At 30.3% G+C, this 23,058-nt stretch overlaps 2 protein-coding genes across 4 annotated transcripts; both read right to left on the bottom strand.

Annotated features, from left to right (window-relative positions):
* Positions 1-858: 858 nt before the first annotated feature.
* LOC119609425 (roquin-2) lies at positions 859-17,881 on the bottom strand. 3 transcript variants are annotated; one of them, XM_037964188.1, is made up of 5 exons: positions 17,646-17,881; positions 13,709-13,871; positions 10,045-13,395; positions 9,610-9,931; positions 859-1,085 (listed from the first exon to the last, which is right to left on the bottom strand). In XM_037964188.1, exons 2-4 carry the CDS (start codon positions 13,868-13,870, stop codon positions 9,635-9,637), a joined length of 3,810 nt encoding a protein of 1,269 aa, XP_037820116.1. In that variant the 5' UTR covers position 13,871; positions 17,646-17,881; the 3' UTR covers positions 859-1,085; positions 9,610-9,634. The 3 variants fall into 3 exon arrangements, with proteins under 3 accessions (XP_037820116.1, XP_037820114.1, XP_037820117.1); XM_037964186.1 differs by lacking the exon at positions 859-1,085 and having other exon boundaries at positions 6,204-9,931; XM_037964189.1 differs by lacking the exons at positions 859-1,085; positions 17,646-17,881 and adding an exon at positions 17,518-17,563 and having other exon boundaries at positions 6,204-9,931.
* Positions 17,882-19,148: 1,267 nt separating this feature from the next.
* Positions 19,149-22,603, bottom strand: LOC119609415 (1-acyl-sn-glycerol-3-phosphate acyltransferase delta-like). The gene is given in 7 exon segments (XM_037964175.1): positions 19,149-19,845; positions 19,914-20,238; positions 20,240-20,272; positions 21,365-21,384; positions 21,387-21,899; positions 21,965-22,191; positions 22,585-22,603. Coding segments are annotated over 6 exon segments (1,167 nt in total). The 5' UTR covers positions 22,146-22,191; positions 22,585-22,603; the 3' UTR covers positions 19,149-19,750.
* Positions 22,604-23,058: the final 455 nt, after the last annotated feature.

A 23,058-nucleotide genomic window follows, 5' to 3' on the forward strand; every position in this document is an offset into this window, starting at 1 on the left:
TCGGTAGGTCGAGGTATAATCCGTCCGAGTAACGTTGTGTTACCAATTCCCGTTGCATGCTAACTGTAATCTAACCTCAAAAGTTTATGATTCAAGTATGTTTTAAATTTGATATCTTTGGCCGTTTCTTCAGAAGATACTACAAAGACATTATTTATCTATTGAATATGATCATCTTTTTTTAAGTAATAAAAGATATATTTTAAATTCCATTTATAAATTTGTATACGCATTTTTGAATTTCAAATAAAATTTGTCTTGTAAAACTCCTTAGAAATGTTTTATACTTAATAAACAATATAAGAAAAGAAACAAAAAAATTGATATAAATTCGTGTTTAAATTAACATAATATTTATTTAAAAATTAATACAAAATACAAAAAAGAAATTACTTTTAAATATAATTTAAAACTTTGCATAGAATAAAAGTAGATACAAAAACACAACGTGTGTAACTACTATAAATAAAAATTAATTAAAGAAATAAAATTTCCTGAAATTCTGAATAAAATAATGATAGATTTTTTTTTTAAATAAAATTAATAACTGATAATAATAATTGTAATAATTATGTATTGAGTTTTTGTTGTTTTAAATTAATTTCACATAAATGAATACAAAAAAAAAAATAACAAAATTTAATATATTGGCTATATAAAACAAAAAAAATAATAATTAATAAAAAAAATTGTTACAATTTCTTTTTTTTTTATATTTTACATATAAGTATAGTTTATTTTGTTTTATTTAAATAAATAAGCATTTCCCTATTTAACATGTACATACATAATAAATACGCTCTATACATTTGTTTTTTTTTATTTTTTTAATTTTATTTACTTCCTTTTATAAAGATATTTAGTTAATTAAATATTTTTTTAATTTGATTTTTAAATTTATTTAATAAAAATAAAAAAAAATCTTCATAATGAAATTAATGATATACAAATATTTTTTTTTTTTATATTATTTAAATATATATTGATGTTTAATTAAACGGCTTTGCTTTCTCTTGGTATGAACCCATTGGGTTTAGTTAAAAAAAATTAATAATAATAAACTGTATCACTGCTGTACATACTCCCTGAAAACAAATATTTAAAAGAAAATTCTGTTAACAAAATGTTAAATAACATTTTGTTTATTTTTTTTTTTAATTTTGTTTAATAAAAACAAAAATTTAAGTACGACAGAGATGTTATTTTAAACAGGGACATTTTCCATTTGTTAATTATATCGATTGTTAGACAATGTTGAGGAGGGAGTACGTATGTTGCAGCTTTAAACAGCCCGTTTATAGTTTGTTTTTTTTTTTCTTTTTTTTTGTTTTCTAATTTCACAGTAAATAACATTTACCGGTTTTGTTAAGCTTGAGCTTGAAGGTACTTAATGATTTTTTAAGATATTTCTTTTTTAATTAACAATAATTTAACAAATCACGGTTAAAATGTGTGTTTGTTTTGCTTTGGTTTCTTTTTTTTAATATTTGTTCGAATCAAATTAGTTTAAGGGTTTAATATGTGATGGATACAGTTTGTTATAATAAAGACTAAAGAAAATATTTGCAAAAAATCTAAAACTTAATTTAGAAATGATTAATAAGGCGAGAATTGGAAAGTGTTAAATATTAACACAATAAAATTAACAATTTCATTGAAAACAAATTTAATTTTTAATATTAACTTAATTTTTAAATATTTTCAACAAATTTTCAAACATTACAGCAAAAATATCTTTAAAAACTTCCCTTAAACATAATTTTGTTTCAAACCAATATTAAAAAAAAAGAAATCTTCTTATTTACACAAAAAATAATATAGAATCTAGTGACACAACAAACATGCATATGTGTAAATATTAATTGAAAGATTGTTTATTATTATAATTATAATAATAAAAAAACTGTATGTGTAATATTCAATTAAAAATGTGGTTTTAGCAAAATTAGAAAAATAATTCTTGAGGTTTTCGTTTTATGATGCCCTAGGCGTTAAATGAAAAAAAGCTTAGCTTTGTGTTAATAGTTACAATAATAATAATAATAATAATATAAAGAGTTGTTTCCGAGCAAATTAATGTTTATAAAAACAATATTTATTTTTAGTATGCGTTAAGACAAAATGTTTACTTTTTGTGATTTTTTTTTTCGTTTGGGTTTATATTTTACATAATTCTCTTTAAATTCCATCAATATGATGAAAATAATTAATATTAAAACTTTAACAATTTGAAAATCTTTATTTATTAGAAAAAAATGGTCTTTATATAGAATTGATAATTGGAAATGTAAGGTTAAATTGGGATTTTATACAATTTTTATACAATTGCTTTTATAACAAAGCTTTCGTTTAATTTTATAAATTAATAGAAATTTTTACTATATTATAGGCTATAGTATAGACTAAGTATAGTATGGATTATAATCTTGACTATACTATAGACTAAAGTCTTGTATAGTGTATAGTATAGACTATAGTCTTGACTATAGTTTTGTCTATAGTATAGACTATAGTCTTGTCTATAACATAGACTATAGTCTTGACTATAACATAAACTACAGTTTTGACTATAACATAGACTATGGTCTTGACTATAGTATAGATTGTAGTCTTGACTAAAGTATAGACTATAGTCGTGACTATAATATAGACTATAGTTTTGAATATAACATAGACTATAGTCTTGACAATAACATAGACTATAGTATAGACTTTAGTCTTGACTATAGTATATTCTATACTCTTGACTATAGTATAGACTATAGTCTTGACTACAGTATAAACTATAGTCTTGACTATAGTGTGGACTATAGTCTATACGATAGCCTTTACTATACTCTAAACTGTAATCAAGGTTATGGACTATAGTATAGACTATAGTCTATACTATAGTCACAACCATACTATAGTCTTGACTATAGTATAGACTATAGACTTGACTATAGTATAGACTATAGACTTGCCTATAGTATAGACTATAGTCTTGACTATAGTATAGACAACAGTCTTGAATATAGTATAGACTATAGCCTTGACTATAGTATAGACTATAGTCTTGACTATAGTCTTGACTATAGTCTTGACTATAGTATAGACTATAGTATAGACTATAGTCTTGACTATAGTATAGACTATAGTCTTGACTATAGTATAGACTATAGTCTTGACTATAGTATAGACTATAGTCTTGACTATAGTATAGACTATAGTCTTGACTATAGTATAGACTATAGTCTTGACTATAGTATAGACTATAGTCTTGACTATAGTATAGACTATAGTCTTGACAATAGTATAGACTATAGTCTTGACTATAGTATAGACTATAGTCTTGACTATAGTATAGACTATAGTCTTGACTATAGTATAGACTATAGTCTTGACTATAGTATAGACTATAGTCTTGACTATAGTATAGACTATAGTCTTGACTATAGTATAGTCTATAGTCTTGACTATAGTATAGTCTATAGTCTTGACTATAGTATAGTCTATAGTCTTGACTATAGTATAGTCTATAGTCTTGACTATAGTCTTGACTATAGTATAGACTATAGTCTTGACTATAGTATAGACTATAGTCTTGACTATAGTATAGACTATAGTCTTGACTATAGTATAGACTATAGTCTTGACTATAGTATAGACTATAGTCTTGACTATAGTATAGACTATAGTCTTGACTATAGTATAGACTATAGTATAGACTATAGTCTTGACTATAGTATAGACTATAGTCTTGACTATAGTATAGACTATAGTCTTGACTATAGTATAGACTATAGTCTTGACTATAGTATAGACTATAGTCTTGACTATAGTATAGACTATAGTCTTGACTATAGTATAGACTATAGTCTTGACTATAGTATAGACTATAGTCTTGACTATAGTATAGACTATAGTCTTGACTATAGTATAGACTATAGTCTTGACTATAGTATAGACTATAGTCTTGACTATAGTATAGACTATAGTCTTGAGTATAGTATAAACTATAGTCTTGACTATAGTATAGACTATAGTCTTGACTATAGTATAGAATATAGTATTGACTATAGTATAGAATATATAGAATATAGTATTGACTATAGTATAGACTATAGCCTTAACAATAGTATGGACTACAGTCTTGACTATAGTATAGACTATAGTCTTGACTATAGTATAGACTATAGTCTTCACTATAGTATAGAATATAGTCTTGACTATAGTATAGACTATAGCCTAAACTATAGTATGGACTACAATCTTGACTATGGTATAGACTATAGTCTTGACTATGGCATAGACTACAGTCTTGACTAAAGTTCAAACTATATTCAAGACTGCAGCCACGACTAGTATAGTCTATACTCATTAGTTAGTTGCACAATCCACGTATGCCGTCACATAAAAACATAGAAGGATTAGAAAAGACGCAGGACGGACGTTATACTTAAACTCGATAGAGGTAGGAACATTGCGGACGTTACGGTTGGAGAGTTAGGCAGTATAAGGTATGGAAACGTGACCCTTATGTACCTATGTACATGCCAGAATAGTTGAGCATGAGTGACATGTACTGACTGAACTAAATGGCGATAATTTCTGGTGTTGTCGCGTGACTCCTTTGGTGATAACAACGACACTCAGAAGTTAGCACTGTTCTCTGATAAGGAACTTGCTTACAGACAGATCGCTTCAGAGTAAGTTTCCTCTACAATTAGGGCACTTTAGAGAGGATTGACTACAGCTTGTTGGGCACCAGCTGGCCGAAAGAAGAAGTCGAACATAACAGATAATGGGGACATTTGCTACGGAAATTGTTAGCACATTTTAAAGTTGCAATTGCTTTCGATTTTACTTTGGTTTTGAATTCAAAAAATGGAAACAATTTCAATTAGACAAAATAAAGTTAAAATCAGAATATTTACTTTTCTTTAAATCCTCAGATCAGTTTTATACTTTATGTGAGGGATGTATGGTTTTTTCCAAAAGGAAAGACAGTAAAAATTTAGCTCTTTTTAGTTAGAAAGTATAGTAACAACAATAATAAAACTTTGGCAGCTTCTGTTGTTAATTTTTACATTGAAAAGGCAAAACACTGTGGAAGGGTTGTTCAGATTTTAGATACCTCAATTATTCTGAAATTGAAGTAAAGATGTGTTCATGAACAAGAGAGGAACTATGGTTTTTAAAACAAAATCATATAAAACAAGTGATTTACATATTCCACCAAAAAAAGTCTTAATTATAGCATTTTTTAGTAAATAATTTGAGAATTTTTTGTGGGTTTCAAACTTCTACTAATATTTTTTCCCCTGAAATTTACTTTTCAGTGGTTCAGCTTATCTGCAATGTGGTTTTTAAAATATTTTCAAAATTAATTAACTTAACACTTCTTTAACCAAACATATAGAGACCATTTTTTTCTAAAATTTCAACAACTAGCAAAGTAAATAAAAAAATAAACATTTTATCGTATTACAAATTAATAACTATGCATAATTGTGTGTAAGTGTGTAGTAGTTTAACAAAAGACTGGAAACTGTAGTGTTTTAAATTTTGGGTTTAATTAATGATTAATGATAACACTAGAAATTAACATAAATAAATAATAATTAAAAAAATTAAACTCAATGTTTAAAAACACATGTAAAAAACTCATGTGAACTTGAGGTTAAGAGTTAGTATTTCTTTTTTTTTTCTTAATAATTGTTTTTGTTTTTTGCTAAATTTTGTTCTTATAAACATACATAAATATATATGTATGTATTATACATATTTATAAAACACTTAAATAACTATATGAATTTAAAAAAAGAAAATAGTAGATTTAATTAAAATAAAAACATACATTTAATAATTATAATAAGAAACATATTTTTTTTCAAGACCACACCAAATAAATGAGGTTTGTAACTTCTTTTTTAATTGTTTTTTTGAAATTAAAGAAAATTTCTTTTACTATTAGTTGTTGCTGTTGTTATTTTTATTATTAATATTATTTTTGTTTTTAGTAAAAATATATATAATAAACGTTTTTGTTTTTTGTTTGTTTTAGTTGTGTTTGTTTATATTTTATATATAGTATATATATAATAGCATATAATAACATATCATCGTATCGATTTTATAAAAATATATATCAAATTTTACAATTTTCATTTCATCAAAATAAAAACAATAGATATTATTAGTTAATAAACATATTTATATAATCATCATCATTATCATCATCATCATCATGGTAATATAATAATAATAATAATTGTATGTATATAAAGTTTAAATTGTAATAGTTAACATTCGCACAATAGCGTAATTTAAATTTCTTTAAGAAATATATGTATAATAATTTTTAAATGTTATTTATTTATATTTTTTACTTTTGTTTTTTTTTTATATTTTTTAATTTGTTTTTATTAGTATGTATTTAGTGTGTGTGTGTGTGTGTATGTATATAAAGAACTGAAAGATTTTCATATAGAGAATTTTCTTTTAGTTAGTTGGTGATAAGGGAGATACTATTTATTGTTTATATTTTTAACAAATAATAATAAGCTAAAATTTTCTATTTATTTGCGCCTTAAAATCACTATGCCTTCGAACTTTATAACCCTTATGTGTTTATGTGTTGTGTCTTTGTGTGAAAGGTTTGAAATCTTTAAATGAAAATTTACAATCGTTCATTGATTACTGCTTCCCTACACTTCTTCCTGATAAAAGATTCACAGTTGATACTACGAATGGCTAATTGTCTGTTGAGGATGACTATATTGTAATTTACAAAGTTGGTTTTAAATTTAAGGGAGCTGTAGGGAGTGACCTCCATATCCCGTTTTAGAAAGAAAATATGTTGCATAATCAATGTAGCGTCTTCCAGGCTGTGCCTATTCCGTTTGGCAACATTGATATTCTACATTTCGATTCGACTCTCCGTCAATAAAATAAAAACTTATAAAAACGATTGTATTAGGGTTATAACCAAAATTAGGCCCTATCACTACATGATAGCCAGTAGTTTTCTAATAACGAAAATATTTTTCTCGGCTCATTTGAGTGCAAAAACTTTTCGCGGCAAATATATTTTCTAAAATCATGCACAAACAAATATACATGAATTTTTAAAAGTATAATCTACATGTTTGGGAGCTAAATTTGAAAGGGGAGGGGGAAACCGCCGCCCCATTGCTTGCGTTTTTTCCATTTAAACGTCGTGGTCAAACAATGACAGTAGTTTATGTGGAAAATTTCCAGTTTTGTATTAAAAAGTTTAAAATTTTGTTTAGAGTAAATATCTAAAACTGACACATTTGCTGCAGAAAATTTCTTTATATATTTCTATGCTCTATTTGAAAGGGATAGGTCCGATTTAAAATTTCCAAAAATTGTATAAAAGTTATAACCCTAATATGTATTTAACTACGATCGTAATGCAATATAAACACAATCGTAAAGCATTTATTTTATGATTTCGTTTCTGAATGCAGAAATGTAATCGAAATGCATAATAGGTATGATAAACTTGTTCTGAAACTAGTACGAGAATCAGAACCACTTCAGATTTGTATCAAACCCTTTAAACTGCTTACAAAAAATGATTTAAGAAAGAGTATTTGTTCTATAAAGATTGTCCGGAACTGGTGCCGCCTTGATTAATGAACCGTTTCAAGAAACGTCTATGAAACGAATTTGTGTCAGATCCATAATGCTTGAGTAAAACAAAAATCTTTGGTCTCAACGCCAAAGCAAAATAGGTACAGAACATGGTTTCTAAAACTAGATTTTTTGTAGTAAAATTTTGAAGATCGTTCATTCTTTATTGGAAAGCAAATACCTATATAATCTGAACTTTCTTCTTCTTTGATTAGAAACTTCAGTAAAGTATGTTTGATATAAGCGTTCTTTTTGTTGTTCCAAATTGTTAAAGTACTATAGATTTGTTTAAAGATTCATTCGAAAACGATTTCGTATTATTTTAAAGTGCAGTGTAAAGGGTCATAAACTTTATAAAACAATACCACGTTAATATTGGACTAAATTCAATGGATGGCCACTGTTCGGCTCCAAGAAATTATTTGGTATTGTTTTGAACATAAAGTTTTCATTGAGTTGGAGCACAGCTTCATCTAAATTAGATGTTTGTTGAGGCTTATTAAAGTTAAAGTTGGAGCACAGCTTCATCTAAATTAGATGTTTGTTGAGTCTTATTAAAGTCCAGAGAGTAATTATCAAAATACATTGGAATCGTTTGGTTGATTGGCTGATGGTAATTTTGTTCTCACGTGAGAAAGTTTTTTGTTTTATAAATATCTAAAATAAGTTTTAAAAATTTGACTAACATTTAATGCCTAGAAGTTAAAATCTTCTATTTTTATTCAAATTAAAGTGATGAAAAATGTTCCATCACTATTGTTGTTGTTTTTTTTTTTTTTGCTGTAACAATCATTAAATGATTGGAAATCGTTTTGCTACTGAACGAAGATCTCATAGACGTTGCTGTTGTGGTAAATCTAAAGTTCATCAATATGATGAAAACAATTTTTAAATAAAAAAATTTTAACAATTTGAAAAAACTTGGGAGTTATTAATGAAACCAACAACAATTTTATTTATAACAACATTAACAAAGTATACTAAAGAATTACATTTAGAAAAATCTAATTAATCAGCTGTTTAGTTAATATGTTAGTTTTAACCTCAAATATTTAAAGAATAAAAATACCTATTACTGCAAGATTTCTTTAAGAGTTTTCTTCAATACTTATTGGCAAGTAATAAGAAGTGTAATAATAATTAGTTTTCGCCGAAAAATAAACTCCAAACATTCCTAGACACAACACACACACACACACACGTACGGTTATAGAGTTTTCAATTCGTTTATTAGGATGGATGTTTAGATGTTTTAAAAAATAAATAAAAATATGCCTTTAGATTTTTAGTTGTATATAATCATATATATACATAATTTCTATTTAAAATGACAATAATAAAAACAATAGCTATAATATCGTTTCAAAAAATTGGTTGCACCCTTAAAACTAAAAACAATAAACTACTTACAAAATAAAACTTGCAATAACTTGTGAATTTAACAAAACAATTAGATATTTTCAAAAAAAAAAAAAAAAAAAAAAACAGACAAGAAACACTTCTAATTTAAACGCTTACAATCTCATAATTTTCAATTTTGTTTTTCTTTTTCTAAAAATCATCATCAATTAAATTAAAAAACAACTTAAAGTTGTCACAGTTTGTTAATGACACTTTTTGGGAACATTTTGTGTTGAAAATTTGAGTTTTCCACAAAGTAGAAGGAGGAGATAGTAAAAAAAATCACAGAAAAAAAAACTAACACATTTTCTATTAGAACCCAAGCCTCTTAAATTGAAAAATATTAAGTTTAAATGTTCCTTCTACTAGTTCTGGTATCACTTTTAAAAATTTTGCAAATGAAAATAAACGCTAATACACTCACTCATTCACACATACCTATAACATTTACATACATATAATAAATATATATAAGATTATATAAAGAGAGAGATTTGTTTTCTTTTAAGCGGTGTATTTTGTAGATTTATATGTTCTAAAAGTATTTTCATATTTTTGTTTTGTTACCTTTTTGTTGTTGTTCTTGTAATTTTTAGTCCAATTTTATGCCACTATCATCAGCATAGGGTAAAATTTTATCTACAATTTCGGTGATATCCAATTCGGTGTCGTCTAGTTTGTGTGACAAACGTTGTTGTTGATGTTGTTGTTGGCTTAATTGTAGATTATTATTCATTAAAGTTGTGGTTGAGGATTGTGTTACAGGTTGTGAGGCAGCTGTTGTATTACTATCACTCCAAAAGCTATTTAAACCTAAATTCATAGTTGACTGTTTTGAGCTGTTGTTGTTGTTATTGACGCTGGCATTATTCCAAAGTAATTCGTCGTTCTGCAATTAGATGAAAATGTTTTTTTTTTTTTTTTAATAAAAGTTAAACTTTTACAAAAAAATAATACATTTTAAGAAAAATTAATAATTTTATGTTTAATTAGTCACCTTACCTTTCCCATATTATTAACACCACCCAAAATATGATCCAAAGCATCATATTCGAAATGTGTTAATTGCTGCTGTTGTTGCTGAAGCTGTTGTTGTTGATCATTTCGAGAATCATTGGAAAAATTCAATGATAATTTTGAAAGGGCAGCTTCTACGCTATTAAAGTTATCAAATGCTGTTGAGGTCTGAGCTGATGCAGCAGCAGCCATGGCAGGAACAGTCAAATCCGTTGAATCAGTTAAATGTCTTTCGAATTGCATATTTAATGCATTGTCATTATTGTTCAGCGAGAATACTGATAAATCCTTAGGATTATTAGTAGTACTACTACACTGTTTGTCATTCTCTGGAGAAATCAAAGCATTCCAAGAACCAACAAAAGAATTTGTTGTGCTATTAGGTGATGTTGAGGTGTTAAGGCCTTTGTACATGGGACAAATGGGACCATATTTATTGCCTAGTGCCGCTGTTGATGTGGGTGGTACATCAAAAGTGGCTGCATCGTCATCTAGTATAGAATCTGAGCGTACAAAACTTTCCCTATCACGGAATAGGGAAGAAGATGTTGGCGGTTCTATATTAACCACTCCATTATTTATATGCATATTGTTATTGTTGTTATTGCTATTATTACTGCTGGGATTGCCAGTGTTGTTGTTGCTGTTGCTATTCAAAGTAACTGAATTGGGAAAATTTGCATTATTTGGCAATTGATTTGTGTGCCAAAACATGTGTGGTTTGGTCTTTTTGTTTAAATCTTTCAAGGGATGACCACTGTTCGGCTCCAAGAAATTATTTGGTGTTGTTTTGAACATAAAGTTTTCATTGAGTTGTAGCACAGCTTCATCTAAATTAGATGTTTGTTGAGTCTTATTAAAGTCCAAAGAGTTTTTATCAAAGAATACATTGGAATCGTTTGGTTGATTGGCTGACGGTGGCAAAAACAAAAGGTGATGTTGGTTTGTGTGAGGATAATCTGAAGGCTTTAGCAATGATTGGCACTGTGGATGTTGTTGGTGTTGTAGTTGCTGTGGCGGCTGTTGCTGTTGTTGTTGATGTTGTTGCGAGTCCCACAAAGGATTTGTGGGGGCTGGCATATGGGGCGGTTTCTGCAATTGTCGCTCGGGAGTGGGATTGCCAAAATATGAAGGAACATTGTAAAAATCTCCTGTTATGTTTGAGTTATTATAGAGGTTTTTATGTAGAGGACTCGATGGCGGCTTATTGGAATTTGTGCCCTGTAAATTCGGTGGGTTTACAACGGTGGTCATGTTTATGGGGTTATGCATTGAGGATCTAGGCGAAAGTCCTTGTACTCCCCCACTGCCAGTACTACTTATGGGTCCCCTTAGATTGGGTGGACGTATGTGTGGTGGAGGCGGCAAACTCGTGCCCATTGTTGGCATGCGTACAAATTTACCACCAACTCCTCCGGCTCCTCCTGTTCCGGCACCCACAAAATTCAGCGCCCCGAAGGGTATATTTTCATAACTAGGATGCTGTTGATGCAGTGGTGGTACATTCACTATAGGCGTGGGAGCAGTAAGACCCAACATATGCCCCGGAGGAATGGGACTCGCATGTAGAGCATTTATTGAACCTTGAATATGAAGCGGTGAAGTAGTATTCGATAAATCACCAACAAATTGAGGATCCATCAAATTGGGTCGCATTATATTGCCATTATTCGGGTTATCATTATTGGCGTATTTTCGCATGGGAGAAGTTTTAACCTTAATGGGTGAGTTGACCATATCAGCGGGACTAGTGTGCAAATGACCCAATGTTTGGTTAAGGTGTTGTTGGTGCGTGGTATTGACTGACTGATTTGGCTGTGAGTTGGGATTGGGTGAAAATTCTTTTTTCATATTTTCCACAGTTTGCGTTGACCCACTGGCGCCCGACACACCAGCCGTTGAAGTGGCAGTCGCTGGACGTGTTATGATTTTTTCAACAGTTCCAGTCCGTCGATGTTTTGCCCGATATCTTTGACGTTCTTCTGCCGAATGAGCAAAGGTGCAATTCGCACCGCGTGGACACATACGTCTTTCCGTGTAATCCCGGCACAAACTTATTTTATACTTTCCATTCGCAGACACCGGTGGTACAGGAAAATCTTGCACTTTACGATTGCTTTGAAATTGCATGAACTTAACTAAGCCCAATACTACGTGACGCACAGCATCTAAAGCCTTTTCAACATCTTCCCATGTAGGGGGAGGACCTTCCAGTGATGGATCTATATTAGCCAAATGCTTGAGATGAGAACGTATGTTAGATAAATTTGTTGGATCACCCGTGCGCTGCAAGGCTAAGACCAACTCCTGTATGGATTGGGAGAATGACGAAGGCGTTTGCAGAGTATCACATATGCTCTGCATATGCGACTTATGAGATGTATTGCCATATAATAACGATGACCATTGATCTGGTGCTATACGCAGTCCAGCTTCAGTAGCAATTTGTACAATTTGAGCATCATGCTCTCGCCGTAAGGCTTCATAATCGCGAAACTCTTCCTTCAACTGCATCAGCGATGAGTCGCCATCACGTTTCGATACTTTAAAACAACTAGCACGATATAATAATTGAACTACATGACCAATACTTGTCTTAGAAGCTGGCAGAAACTTATCAACCAAACGCTGGACAACATACATAACCAGTACTTTACGCGATAAAGCAGAACCATTTTCCAGAGCCATTAACACTAATTTCAACACTTCTTCTTGCATAGAAGGACCTAGAAACTGGCAGCCACGAGAACGCACTGCCGCCCACAAACACAAACTTAATTGTTGGGGATTTTGGTGTTGTAACAGCAATTCAGTGACAGTGCGTTCGCCCAGAAAACGTGATGTACGCACCGCACGTATACGACCCTCCTCCTCGACCAGCTGGCAATTTACCAAAGTGACTAATTTACGTAGCATTGGACGCGTTAATAAAGTGCAACCGCTATTTGTAACAAAGGATTTGAGATACTGGGCAAGTTCTTCGATGCATTTTTTCGAATATTTATAACTTTTTAAATCTTCTGGCTTTAAGTTACGAACACTGGGTGGCATCTCGGTATCACCAGCTGTCGCCTCATTGTTGTCACTATTCGAATTAAGCGTTTTGCTATTGTTGCCGCTGCTGCTGCTGTTGTTGTTGTTGGCGCTATTAATGTTGTTATAGCTGATATTCTTGGTGTTGCTGTTGTTATTATTGTTGTTGTTGGAAGTTGTTGCATTAGTAGCAGTGGAATTATTAGATGCTTCATTTCCATTATCATTACCATCCCCTGAGTTAAGTATTTGTAATAAAGCATTGTTTATAGGTAAATTATCAACATCTGTTGATATATATGTCTATAGAAGGAAAATAATAAGAAATAAAATAAGTTTAAGATATATTGAAAAAATATTGAATGAGATCGAAATAAATATACATTTTTCTTAAGGACAATCTGTTGCTATTTTTTTAATATTTCAATATTTTACAGTGTTTTGTTTATAACATTTTCCAGAATGCAAACAAAACATTAAAGTTTGTCAACGTTAGATTAGATTTTTTAAAAGATTATCTAGATTATTATTATTAGGATTTAAATTATTTTATTAATTTGTTACTTATTCGATCTCATTCTTAAAATCCGATATTAAAAGGATGCAAATCACTTACCTGATCGAATGGACATTGACGATTATATACGGTAGCTAAACATACTCGACATATGGTGTGGCCACAACCTAGACTTATTGGTAAACGTTGATTTGTGGAAAACTCATTTTCACAAATAGGACAGTTATAAAATTCTGTCCAAGAAGGCGCCTGAAACGGCATTCTATAGATAAGAAGAGAAAATACATCAATTATTATTTTTATTATGACTGATTTAGGTAGTTTATTTAAAAGTTATAGGCATCTTTCACTTTAACGACTCAGATCAATACTATGGCCTTTGATGTCGAAAATTAATAAGAAATAATTATTTCTTGTAACTTAACGTAGTAAGTTTTTTATAAATTTAGAAAAAAACTAGAAATATTGTATAACTTATAACATATGGCGGGCAGTTTTCTTTGAAGCTTATATAGAATACATTCCAGCGATTGGATTCATTACGATAAACCAAAATGTAGGAGAAAAAAGGGGTCCTATCTAGTATTTTATGTTGATATCTGGCCAGACTATCCCGTAGAACCATATACCGAACGTTTCATATTCATTTGGAAGCGAGACCAATTCTCGCCCAAAATATCTTCTAGATATGAAAGCGTAATACTACCCCAGCCTGACCTTTTCCCGGCTGATTACTATTTCTAGAATGTAATATTTGGCACAGAATGGAAAATTTAAATTTGTCCATGCCTTTGCCATTTTCTGTGGTATTTTCTATAGATTTTATATATATTGACTAGTTTACTAACTAATCTATGGGGTTAGACAACTCTACTTACTCGTCAATGATCTAAACTAGGACTAAGCTATTGACAAGTCTACTGACTAGTTTTTTTCTACTCTTTCACAAATCTATGAACTATTTTATGGGTTAGACTTTTGACTAGATAATTGACTACTCTATAGACTAATCTATTGCATGGTCTATGAACTAAACTATTATATAGACTAGCCAATTGAGGAGTCCGTGGTCTAGCCTATGTACAAGTTCATGGACTAGTATATTGACAAGTCTATGAACTAATCTATTGACTAAGCGATTAACTTATCTATTAACGAGTTGACTGACTATTCTATGGACAATTGTATGAACTAATCTATTGACTAGCGCTTTGACTACCCAAATGGGTATTTTCTGAGCTAGTCTATGGATTAGTCTAGTTTATAGAAACGTTTAATGAATAATCTATTGACTAATAAAGTATTTAATATGTCGAGACGTGCTGTGGTATGTTTTGGCATTTGAAAGCCATCTGTATTGTCCGATATTCATTCTCACTTCTAACCACGCCATCCAGTTCGGTACGATTAGTTAATATCGCTGTATAACAAATAAACTAGGGTCCCAGATTCTATAAACACTTGTTACTTTTATATTTTCTGTAAACATTTAAGTTTTTTATTTTTACCAACTTGGATGATTTCAATATACATGTACTATAATCTCGTCATATTAAATAATAAAAAATACGTGATTCTAGGACATATAACTAAAATAATATAATTATTGAAAATAAATTTTTTCGTTTGCTCTTTTCCCTCCGAAAATTTTTGCACATTTTTTTTCACAAAATTCAACATGACTTCATAATTTCATAATGATACTTTCTTTTAAAACATCTTTAGTAATGGCATACTTTTTTATATTTTTCGTAAAAATATTCGAAAAGTATTATGAAATTAAACATTTTAAACCTGATAACAAATCGAATAACGCTCAAATCCACTCCTTTCGCATATAAACTTTCCAAATTTCACAATCTTCTTAGAAATAACTATTCGCTTTTACGTGTATGTAGTACTAGTGATGACATTGTCTTCACAATATTTACAATCGTTAAAACAATTGAAATGAATTATTTGTTGTGTCATCAATATTTGTGTTGTTTGTGTATATAATGTTGTGATATTAATGATTAATTTTGTATAAAATATTTAGGAAAATATAAAGCAATTATAATTTATACACTATTGTTAAGAACATAAGCATTAGAATTGCATATTTTCAAGTTCTATTTTTCGTTTCCATTTTGATTTTGTCATTCTCTTTGTAAAACTTCAAAGTATCACTCTTACTCTTTAAACACGATGTCCCTCCGTCATGTGGTTCAGTCAATAATAACCAACCCCATAATCAATTCAATGCCAATATTAATATCCATATTTGATGATACAATTCAGTCTACATTCAGTCTACTATATTCAAGAAAAAGTAAATCATGGTTAAAAAGAACATGAATGAAGATTCGGTCTAAATCTCATATAGAATGAGAATTATAAATTGGAAAATATCTTAAAAATATACATAGTTGCGAAATTATTCAGGTATTATTTTGTTGTAGTGGAGTCACTTTAAAGTGGGTATAATTTTTGGTTGCAACAAACATCAAGGCAAACGCATAATAATATTGCCACATTGGTACAATTATACTTTTTTTGATACAATTCAACCTTTAAAAGTACAATGGTACACCAATGACCTGTTTGGTACTATGTATTTTATTACTGATTGTAACACATAATAATCAAGCACATCCCTCAAAGGAACAAAAGTTCAAAGCTCTTCAAAAAGTAGTTTCAATATAACTTTAAAGTGCTTTTTATAAGACTTCGTCTAATGACATTTCTAGGGTCTAGTCTATAGACTGGTCTTTCATTTAGATTATAGTGTAATCTTTCCTCTAGTCTATAGATTAGTATTTTCTCGAGGCTAAAAATATAGATTTGGTACAATCGAAAGCAAAAATTAACAATATTTAATGCTGTTGTGTTGCTTTTATTATGCACAGTACTGTATAAGTGAGTTTGTGAGAACATATTGCACCTTTTAAATCAATATAATCCCGGAGATTCCTTAATTAATTTCAATAAACATGAAAATATGTATGAATATTTTTACTACAATATTTTTTTGTTATTAATAATAATAATAATATACATTTCAATAGTTTTTTTCTTTATTTTTTTTTTTTTTTTGTTAAATTCTGCAATTCGAAAACGTAAGCAATTTCTAGCTCAGCAGCAGAAAAATCTTACGCCAACGTCAGACGTTAATGAATGGTTATTTCTTCTTTTTACTATAATAACACAAAGAGTGAGCAACAAGCTGTAGTAAAAAAGAAAAAAAAAAAACAGTAAAAGCACAAAAAAGAAAAATAAAACTCAGCTGATTAATAGAAAAAAATTTTATGTGTGTATGTATGCTGCTGCTGATGAAAGAAAGCAATTTTCAGCTGAATTAAATATTTCTTTTATTTTAATAAGAATTGTACACAAAAACTAAAATTCTATTAAAACATTATTAAAAAGGGATGAAATGTATAGGAAATGTCCTATACAATAAATTTCATTTATTTATATAAGTTTTCCTTTAAAAAACTTAACCAATATGCGTAGGCTTTAATGAAAAAAGATTTCTTTGATAATTCTAAGGCGGTGCGGGAGGTGTCTATAGAATTGGAAGAAAAAAACAACAAAAACTATCAAAAGCAAAATCATATTTAACACCATCAACATCATCACCATCGTCAACATTATGATACAATCACAAACCAATCAAATTGCCAACGAAAAAAGTTTATTTGTATGTCGGTATGTCTGTCAGTCATCTGTGTGTAGAAAAAAGACAACGTCAGCAGCGCTGCGTTACGTTGCGTTGCATTCAAATGAAATTTCACAAGCAATACAAAATTTGTTTAACAGATGTATACATTTTAGGAATTTTTCTTTAAACTTTATGAAATTATTTGATACATTTACTCTTCTATCCATATTCCACACGCAAATAAGGACAAATTTCGTTTAATTACTTTAATTATTTACACATTTTTCGATTTTTTCCGATTTTTTTGTTACGTTTCACTTTTCATTTTTTCTTTTTTTTTTTTGCCTTTTGTCTGGTCGTCACCAAAAAAAATTTTTTCTCAACCACACACACCTTCAAAATGCACATATTATTCTTTTCTTCCAAATTCTTTTATATCAACCAGACTATGGATGTAGTTTTTTGCTTTTGTTTCACTTTAAAATAATTTTATTTACTCGTTGAATTCAATGTAACACAAAAAATATTTATTAAAATAAATAAAAATTGCAAATGAAAAATTCCCGTTTCAATTATGTATTTTTTTCGAGAAACTAATATATGAAAAGTCACAAACAGAGAACTGTGCCGACAAACATTAACGGCGGCGGTGTCTAACACTAAAGACTTCGGCGGCATTTTAAAAACAACTCTATGCCGGCAAAGTTTTTAACTGAGTATTTCAATTTTTGAACTATATTGAATATTAGAGGGATTCGAGTAATTAAAAATCGGGATTTTTGAAGAAATATAACTTGCTATAATTTTATAAGCATGTGTATCATCATATTTAATATAAAATGATTGTGTAATAACTTTTATTAAAACAACGGAACTTTCATATGGGAGCTATGACCAATTTTGAGCGAATTCGAACTGATTTTAAAAATATATGGAATTATTGAAAATTTGGGTCTCACAGATATCTGGGGCCTTCATACATAGACTTCTCATGAAGGTGAAAGCTATAATTAGTACCAAACAAGATTGACATCCTAGACGTTCTTATTAGAAATTACTGTTAATTAATATTTATTAATTTTTTGAAAAACTAATAAGAAAAATATTTTCTATAGACAAGACCTTGTGGAGACACTTTTCTATAGAATGTCGAAACATTCGTTCATTATTTTGTTAAAAGTTATGATTTCTATTATTCGAGTACTATAATCTAGTCGATAGATGGATTCGACTAGATTATAGACTAGAGTAGTCTATAGTCTGGACTATAGAGTTGGATATAGTCTGGAAAATAGAGTGGTCTATAATATTGTCTATAGTATGGTACTATGATATAGTCTATAGTCTGGACAGTAGTCCAATCTAGTCTAGACTATAATCTAGTCTACAGTCCGAACTATAATCTAGGCTATTGGGTATATTAGTATAGTCTAGACTATATTTTATAGTCTTGACTACAGTCTATAATTTACTCCGCAATAAAGTTTATGATGAGCCCTACATATAGTTTAGTCTATAGTCTGGACACTGGGCTCTGCACTGTAACCTAATCTACAGTCTCGTGTGTATTCTAGTCAATGATAAATCCCAAAATACTTACGAGTAGAGGTATTAGAATCATTCAAAAATTAAAACCCCACAAACAATTCAGTTTAAATATTGTTTTTATTATTTTTTTAGAAATAGACAACATTAAAAAATCAATTTGTAAAAATATTCAACATTTTTTAAGATGTTTAATATTTTTTTCTTTTTTACTTTAATAATTAATATATAATCTAAAAAGTTGTTGCGAAGAAAAAAATTATAAAAACAAACTATAGATTAGTATTAGAATACCAACAATATTAATCCCTATATGCCAACAATTTATAAAATTAATAATAATTTACATACTTGTATTAAGATTTTTTTTTTTCATATTTTTTGTATATAATTCAAAAGTGCAGAGTAAAAATCGTAATTTCAAATATAAGAAATTGTTCTTTTACAAAATAAATGTATGAAATCTATTGGAATATATTTCATAAAATATATACATACAAAAAACAATTTAATCTTAGAAATCTAGTCATTATTCATAATAAAGATTTTCTCTTTTTTTTTGATTTTCTATAATATACAAATACATAATAGATCTTTTATATAAATATATAATGAACTTTTTAAAGGACAATAGTAATAGTTACGCTTGTTTTGTTTTTTAATAATATAATACATCCTGTGCATATATTATAAAATAAAGATTGAATTCGCAGAGATAATAAAGAATTTTGCAAGTAGAATTATAACTTAAGTAGATAAATGATAAAGAGATGTTTTGTTTTATTTTGTTAAGTTTGAAACTAAAAACATAATATAACTTGTTGTTTTCTTTTTTTGTACGTTATCATTCATAAAATGTACATTTTAGGGAAATTGTGCATTTCGGTTTCTGCAGTAATGTACATGTACTAGCAGTTATGTTGTATTACTTTATTATAGTTTTCTAGTGCGTTTTAGTCTTTTTTTGTGCTAGTTTTAACCTCGGATCCATAGTTGGAAGCTTTGCTGATTTTCGACATGTTTATAGCTTTAACCATAAATATATAAACTGTAAATGTAAAGAAAATAGATTAATTAGCAAAACATTTATTTAATTTCTAATAAATTTGTACTTACTGGTTACTAATACACCAACAGCAATAGATAAACCAATCCAATTGTGCAATATCAATGACGAAATCAAATAGTACATAATTAATGATATTGAGAATACTGCCCATACGGCAAAATTAATGAGAGAACACAAGCGTTTGGGATAGTATTTATAGGATGTTTCTTTTATACCAGATGTTGCAAAGAAACTACCGGTAGTATGGAAGCTATCAACAATTTTATCTTTTTCACGGAATAAATTTTGTAACCATTCAGCGGCTTTTGCTTCATCAGTGGGAACAGTATCCAATGGTATACGTCTAACGAGCATTAAACCTTCCACAGGTTTTACCATTTAAAAGTGTGGAGATAGTGGGAGGATTCTGGAAAAGTGCAAAGAAAATATGGGAATTAAGTAAGTAAGTAATAAGTAAGTAAGTAAGTAAGTAAGTAAGTAAGTAAGTAAGTAAGTAAGTAAGTAGTAAGTAAGTAAGTAAGTAAGTAAGTAAGTAAGTAAGTAAGTAAGTAAGTAAGTAAGTAAGTAAGTAAGTAGTAAGTAAGTAAGTAAGTAAGTAAGTAAGTAAGTAAGTAAGTTAAGTTAAAGTAAGTAAGTAAGTAGTAAGGAATTCGTAAGTAAGTAAGTAAGTAAGTAAGTAAGTCCGTTACTTCCGTCCGTCCGTCCGTCCGTCCGTCCGTCCGTCCGTCCGTCCGTCCGTCCGTCCGTCCGTCCGTCCGTCCGTCCGTCCGTCCGTCCGTCCGTCCGTCCGTCCGTCAGTCCGTCCGTCCGTCCGTCCGTCCGTCCGTCCGTCCGTCCGTCCGTCCGTCCGTCCGTCCGTCCGTCCGTCCGTCCGTCCGTCCGTCCGTCCGTCCGTCCGTCCGTCCGTCCGTCCGTCCGTCCGTCCGTCCGTCCGTCCGTCCGTCCGTCCGTCGTCCGTCCGTCCGTCCGTCCGTCCGTCCGTCCGTCCGTCCGTCCGTCCGTCCGTCCGTCCGTCCGTCCGTCCGTCCGTCCGTCCGTCCGTCCGTCCGTCCGTCCGTCCGTCCGTCCGTCCGTCCGTCCGTCCGTCGTCCGTCCGTCCGTCCGTCCGTCCGTCCGTCCGTCCGTCGTCCGTCCGTCCGTCCGTCGTCCGTCCGTCCGTCCGTCCGTCCGTCCGTCCGTCCGTCCGTCCGTCCGTCCGTCCGTCCGTCCGTCCGTCCGTCCGTCCGTCCGTCCGTCCGTCCGTCCGTCCGTCTCCGTCCGTCCGTCTCAGTAGCCGTCCGTACGGTTCCGTGTTTCCTTCTGGCGCCCCTCGCTCGTGGGTTGGTTTCCCATCTTCGTCCTTTTTGCTGCACTTCCCTACACGAGTTTGTTTTCCCAAAGCTTTTTGGCTAGTTTCCTGCCGCCTCTATCTTTACTGCAGATTTTCACTACTTATTCTCTTGTGCATTTCATGGCCGCCTATAGTATAGTGCTACATAGACCGCCCTATTGTACTTACCACAGCATCCTTTTGAAAACCAAATTAATATCGTATATAGCTGGACAACGACCACGTAAACTATCTAAACTGGCTGTAAAACCTTTTGTGCGTGGTATTAAATGATGTTTCAAAACTGGCATGCCACGTTCTTCGGCGAATTTAACAGAAGCTTCATGTTTTTTGGGTGTAAAACGAGTACCCTCAGCATTTAATAGCAGCCAGGTAGGATCGGGATAAGCGAAGACTTCCTTCAATTGGCGAGAAATAATTTCCTTATCCTTATCGTATGAACGCTCCAGGAAGACAAATTCGGCAAATTTCCATGCCCAACCAATAACGGGAACATATGCGATTACCTTTTTAGCATAAGCCTTACAATTGCCCAAAACATGAACTTTTTCGGTAAACATCCAACCGGCTAACCAATCAATTTCATAACTATGATTCATCATAAGTAAAACATTTTCTTTGCCAGCATAGGTTTTTTCATCATCAGCATCCATGAAAACTTGGAGGGTAGAGTTTGAATACCAATCGGCAACAAAAATCAATTCTGTTTAGAAGGAGAAAAACTGTGCTAGTAAAAATTATCATTTAAAGATTTACGTTTAAACTTACGTGAGTATAGAGAGTAACATAAGTAGTACATTATCTTACGGAAGAGTACAATATTGATGGGTTTCAATAACAGATGCAAAATTAATTGGGCAAAATTTATAAACAAACCCGATGTGAAAAATGTTATTGCTATACATAGATGTATCAGTCTTTGTTGTTTTAATTTCTCTAGAGAAGACATGATGTTGAATGTGTGTTCGCCGTTTTGTTTTTTAAAAAAGAGGAATCTGAAATAATAAATTACATTGCAATTTGATTATTCAAATATTAATGGTATAATAGTCAAGACTTTTCTATTATAGCTTATGGGGCAAGACTTGTCCAATAATCTTAATGCTGAACTTTCATATTACAACAATTACAATTCAAGCTTTTTCATCAACATGCAGTGGTTTAATTTATAACCATATCCAAATCTTTTTACAAAATTATAATTATTTATATTTTCACAATATTTTCCCATACCTTGGTATATTTATTTATATTCACAATCACTCAAATACTGTTTCTAACCCTTACAAATAACTCTAGTTAACTAATTACCGTTAACAGCAATTGGTTTTGTCATTTAACCAAATAATTGCTACAAAAAAACATTTATACTGACATGCTTAACTTACTGTGGTGCTATCACACAATCGATAAAATGAATTATAAAACGTTTTTTTTTTTTTTTTTGTTGGAGCGCGGTAAAAATATATTAATTTGAGTATGTCATAAAGTTGATTAATATGAATCAATGGACAAACTTAATAATAAAACAAAATGTATATATAATTTATTTATTTTTTCAAATCTATCTTATCTGGAATATAATTTCAACAAAAAAGGAAGAGAGGAAAAGTTTATAAATGTTAGGCCTCACACTGTGCGATAAGATATACTAAAATTTATTTTAAATTATAATTGAATTTTTCCAAAGTTTAATGTTAGACACATGTACTTACACGTATACATACGTTTAGTACATGTGTATATTGATTGTGTTTAATGCTATCGTTTAAAATATTAGTTAATGACATTTTCATTGGATTTCAAAGTTCAAGTGAAAGAAATTTTGAAGAAATAACTCATGTTTAAAAATAAATTTTAAA

Source organism: Lucilia sericata, unplaced genomic scaffold, assembly GCF_015586225.1.
Source record: "Lucilia sericata isolate MDLA Ls3-8-SP2 unplaced genomic scaffold, ASM1558622v1 Contig000978F_arrow, whole genome shotgun sequence".
NCBI lineage: Eukaryota > Metazoa > Arthropoda > Insecta > Diptera > Calliphoridae > Lucilia > Lucilia sericata.